At 45.4% G+C, this 4,652-nt stretch overlaps 1 protein-coding gene across 1 annotated transcript; it reads right to left on the minus strand.

Annotated features, from left to right (window-relative positions):
• Nucleotides 1–297: 297 nt before the first annotated feature.
• On the minus strand, nt 298–4,346 carry egr1 (early growth response 1). Its single transcript, XM_075481233.1, has 2 exons — nt 3,632–4,346; nt 298–2,898 (listed from the first exon to the last, which is right to left on the minus strand). Exons 1-2 carry the CDS (start codon nt 3,840–3,842, stop codon nt 1,577–1,579), a joined length of 1,533 nt encoding a protein of 510 aa, XP_075337348.1. The 5' UTR covers nt 3,843–4,346; the 3' UTR covers nt 298–1,576.
• Between the last annotated feature and the right edge of the window lie 306 nt (nt 4,347–4,652).

The following is a 4,652-nucleotide window of genomic DNA, read 5'->3' on the forward strand; positions in this document are numbered from 1 at the left end:
TTCCTCGAGAGATTTCCTTGAGAGAAATAGAAACTTAAATAGATTGTTTCATTAAGATCAAGCTGTGCTCGTTTTCCTTTAATTAAAGCTTTCTGTGATGTGAACTTGTAGCATAAAACCACTGATAATCTCCTCACAATTTACATGTAAGATGATGGAATACGTGATACTTATGTTAGGAACAAAGTTAGGAACGTAATGTAATGTGATGAAGGCATCTCTCTGTGAAATTGCCTGAAGTAGGAACGGAAACATTTGCAAAAGTAGAAGTCAAACAATAAAGTATGAAAACAAATCTCCATATATATTCATATTTTTATTTATATTTCATTTCTGGAAGGATATCTTGTACACCAAATATCCCATTGGCAGTTAAGCGCATTCAATGTGTTTAGAAGCCAGAAACAGTCACTTGTTTTAACAAACACAAATACAAAATAAAGATAACCACAAAATAATGAACTGCATGTATATAACATACAAAAGAATCCCATGCCTACTCAGTAGGTAACTTCAACATTCCAGCTCTTGAAGATGTGGATATTTACAAGTAGGTTTTACAAAAATATACTTTATCATTTTTATCCATTTTTTGCTTACATTCTGATAAAATGAAGCGGTGCCCTCATAGTTCATCCTTTTCCCTCCCTCTGAGTACGTCTTACATTCTGTAACAAAAATATTCCTTCAACCCTTAAGGCGAGATGCAGTGCATCCTCTCTCGCGCTCAGCCAAGTCTAAACATCAGCAAGGCTTCACAAAAGGCACCAAATAACGGGAGCGTTTGTCTTGTTTAGTTTTTTCAAAACGATTTTTTTTTTTTTCTTGTCATTTCTCTGTTTTTCCATATAACCAAGCGATATGTCACATGTGAGAAAGAGAGAAAGAGATAGTACCAGTGGATGATATTTACAAACAGAAACTAACATCACTCTTACTCATGCTTGAATACGTAAGTGCTTTTTTTTTTTCAAACAATGTCAAAACATATCACAGCATCATCACTATATAATAGAGAAAGTATGTAGAAAATATGGCCCTGCTCACTTCAAATAATACAATGCAAATATGCAAATAATTGTTCACATCAGTGGTACCAAAGAATGATAAAAACGCAACATGGCACATGTACAATATACATATATGATAGCTTATGTATATCATTCAATGTCTTTTGTATGAGTGCCTGCAAGGACGAACGTGCCTCAGCACTACAACTGCTGGCAATCTGTTTGTCTCTTGGTTCTTGTGTACCTACTAGCACAGACCCACCAGTGCTGTTTTCTACTTTCTATCTCTGGTAAGACAGGAGCTGTTGAAGAGCTGCATTTGTTTTACAGAGACAGGGAAAAAATATCCCTTTTTATCTTGTATTGTCTTTGCCCAGTCCTTGACATGTGTCTTTTACTCTCTTTCAGGTAAATCTCAAGATTCACCTTACGCTGCACAGGGAGGAGAAAAGTGCTTTTTGGAGGAGAAAAAAAAAGTCCTTTTGATGCTGATTTCTTTCCCCTCAAAAACCTTATAGAAGGAGAGGTGCAGAGAGACTAAGGAAAGTTTTTGTCTTGGCTCCTTCTTAGCAGATCTCGATTGTCCTTGGGGAGAGGGTGGTCTGCATGTCTGAAAGTGGAGTGGGGACTGGGGAGCTGTAGATGTTGGATGCAACTGAGGACGGGAAGGAGGAGGCGACTTGTGACTGAAAGGTGCTGGACATGGACACCGATGGGTAGGTGGTGGCGACGGAAGGAGATGGGTAGGAGGTGTGGATGGGAGAGGAGTAGCATGAGGTGACTGGAGAGGGGTAAGAAGACACTGGAGAGGGGTAAGAGGTGATGGGAGAGGGATAGCTGGAAGCAGGGGAGGCAGCTGATACTGGCGCTGCTGTTACCGCCACAGCTCCTGTCTTGTCTGCCTTCTTGTCCTTCTGTCGTAAATGGATCTTTGTGTGTCTTTTCCTCTCGTCACTGCGAGCAAACTTGCGTCCACAGATCTCACAGGCAAAGGGCTTCTCTCCGGTGTGAGTGCGGATGTGTGTTGTCAAGTGGTCACTGCGGCTGAAGTTGCGCATGCAAATGCGGCACTGGAATGGTTTCTGACCTGTGTGGATGCGGATGTGACGTGTGAGCTCATCAGAACGTGAGAAACGACGGTCACAGGTCTCCACAGGGCAAGCGTAGGGCCTTTCATGTGGTGGCGTCTTGCTCGGACGGATGGGATACTTGCGCATGCGGCTGGGTTTAATCAGCTGAGACTGGTAGACACTTTTCAAGTCCTGAGAACCAGTCTGGGTGGCAAAGGCCTTGATGGTGGACAGAGGAGTGAGAGAGGGCTGACTCGACTGACTCTGGAAGGGCTTTTGGTCGGGGGGCACCAGGCTGATCTCTCCCTGCTGCTGAGGGAAGAGGTAGTCAGGAATCATGGGCACGGGGAAGCTTGTGCTGCAGGTCTTGCCGTTTGGGTAGGCAGGGGGTGGGTACTGCACTGCTCCAGTTGAGCTGCCAAAAGCCTGGCCCTGGTCTGGGAAGATGTCAGAGTTGGGGCTGGAGTAGGTTGGGGCGGCTGAGTAGATTGGGTTGGGCTCGCTGTGGTGAATTGAGGAGCTGAGGCTGGAGCTCTGGGATGAGGAGGAGGTAATAGAGGAGGAAGTGGAAGAAGATGGGACAGATGAAGAGGAGGACGTCTGTGAGACAGCTGAGGAAGAGCTGGAGCTGGGAGCAACATTGTTCATCAAGCCCGTGAAGAGCCCCAAGATGGGCTCTGCCCAGAGGCTGTTGCTGCAGCTGGTGGCGGGTTCAAGGGTGAAGCGGCCAGTGTAAGATATGGGGGGCAGCCTCTGGGTGGGGTAGCTCTGCTCCACAACTGGCTTCTCACAGCTGAAGTGGATATCAGGTAACGTATCTGCAGGGAGCACCAAGAAAGGAGAGACATTAATCAAACTGTCAATATCCAGAGAAAGGTGGGGAATCCTGCCAGAGCCATGGGCAGCGTGTCACCCCTTTCTCCTCTGTTACAAACAGAGAGATACCCACGCAGAGAACCAGAGAAACATCCTCCAACCAAACTCTTTCCCCTCAACTCTAAAACTGTCTCCCCTCTCTCAACAAGCTACTGTGCAAGCTTTTCTAGACGCACGTTTTCATCTGCTCACACTTTCCAGATCTTTCTTTCATTTTCTGTCTTCCTGTGTTGCACAAGCACACACGCACACACACATAGATTCTTAAAGCCTGTCAGAGCCAGAGGCAATTGATTACCGAAACTGCAGCTCAGCTGGTTTTAGGATTGCAATTTGAATGTGTCTCGAAGCATGTGGTGACTGAGCAGTGTAGGGCTCTGACAGTGAGCTATTATCAAGAACATTTTTATTTTGTTTCAAAATGTTCAGTCAGTTAAATTTTTCATTTACTTTACGTTTGCAATACCAAGTACTTTGTCGTAAGAATTTTCAATATAACAACTGTAGTTACATTAACTGCTTAATATTGTGAATTAATGTGTGGGAAACCTTAAAAACTAAAGTCACACAGCTGTTTGCTTTCTAACTTTGACTGTTGCTCAGCAGAAATGATCTAAATTTTAAATGATTTAAATGCAGCAGAGAGAAAAAGAGCAAAAAGAAACAATTTCTTACCTCCAGCAAGATGGTCGTACTGCTCTCCTGGCTCCCCGGAGCCAAAGCCTGCACCTTCGGGTGCGGATGCAGTGAGGAAGGGTGTCCCCGTAGTGCCGATCATCATCACCTCCTCCAGCTTGGGGTAGTTATCCATGGGGGAGTGAGGAAAGCTCAGAGACTCTGAGATCTGCAGGGCTGGAAGGATCATCTCGGTCTTGGCTGCAGCCATCCTCTGCTGGTGCTGAAGCTGCAGGACTGAGGCTGTGCTGGTGTGGAGTGCAGGGAGGCTGTGTGTGCTGGCAGAGCAGTGCCTCACAGGTGGAGGGATTCACTTAGCCCAGCTCAGGGAGCGCTGAACTCTTCTACTGATGCCGTGGAAGACACAGTTTTCTGCCTTCCTCTGTGACTCTTGTTCCCCAGTTGTCCTGTTGGTTTCCTTTTCCTCTCAGAGACGAGAAAAAATCCACTTGTCTTTTTAGAAAAAATCTAAATGATCCTTTATGCTCATTCCCTAAAATGAATCAAAATGAATCAACAGATTAATCTTGATTTTTGTATGAATTAAGCAATCCAATCAGGTTTTGACCGTCTTGGATAAATGTTGTTTTGAACTGACTTTTTCACTTTTGTTGTGATTTTTCTCAGTGAGGGAGTTCTATGTGTTTTTGCCTATCTCTCTCTACTCTAACAGTTGCGCTTGTGGGCTCTCAGAGCTCTCTCTGAGCTGCGAGGTTTCCCTGCTACTTATATACCCTCTTGCCGTGACGTAGATGTCCATATTTGGAGCAAAGGAAGCCCATATTTAGGCACTGCAGTGGAGGACACATGACGGTGGCCTGGGGGGGAAACAGAGAGGAGAGACTTTATATTAAGCGCGAGCAGTAAATTGCGAAGACAGCGTCGCTCTTCTTGTGCCCGAATCAATGTATTTTCATTGCCGCGCGGCTCGGTCAGAAAGCAGCATAATTCTTGCTCTCTCCCGGTCGCCCCGTACATTTGATTCGGATTTCCCATCTGTGCAGCAGGCTGCGCTGCTGCC

Source organism: Odontesthes bonariensis, chromosome 13 (assembly GCF_027942865.1).
Source record: "Odontesthes bonariensis isolate fOdoBon6 chromosome 13, fOdoBon6.hap1, whole genome shotgun sequence".
Classification (NCBI taxonomy): Eukaryota; Metazoa; Chordata; class Actinopteri; order Atheriniformes; family Atherinopsidae; genus Odontesthes; species Odontesthes bonariensis.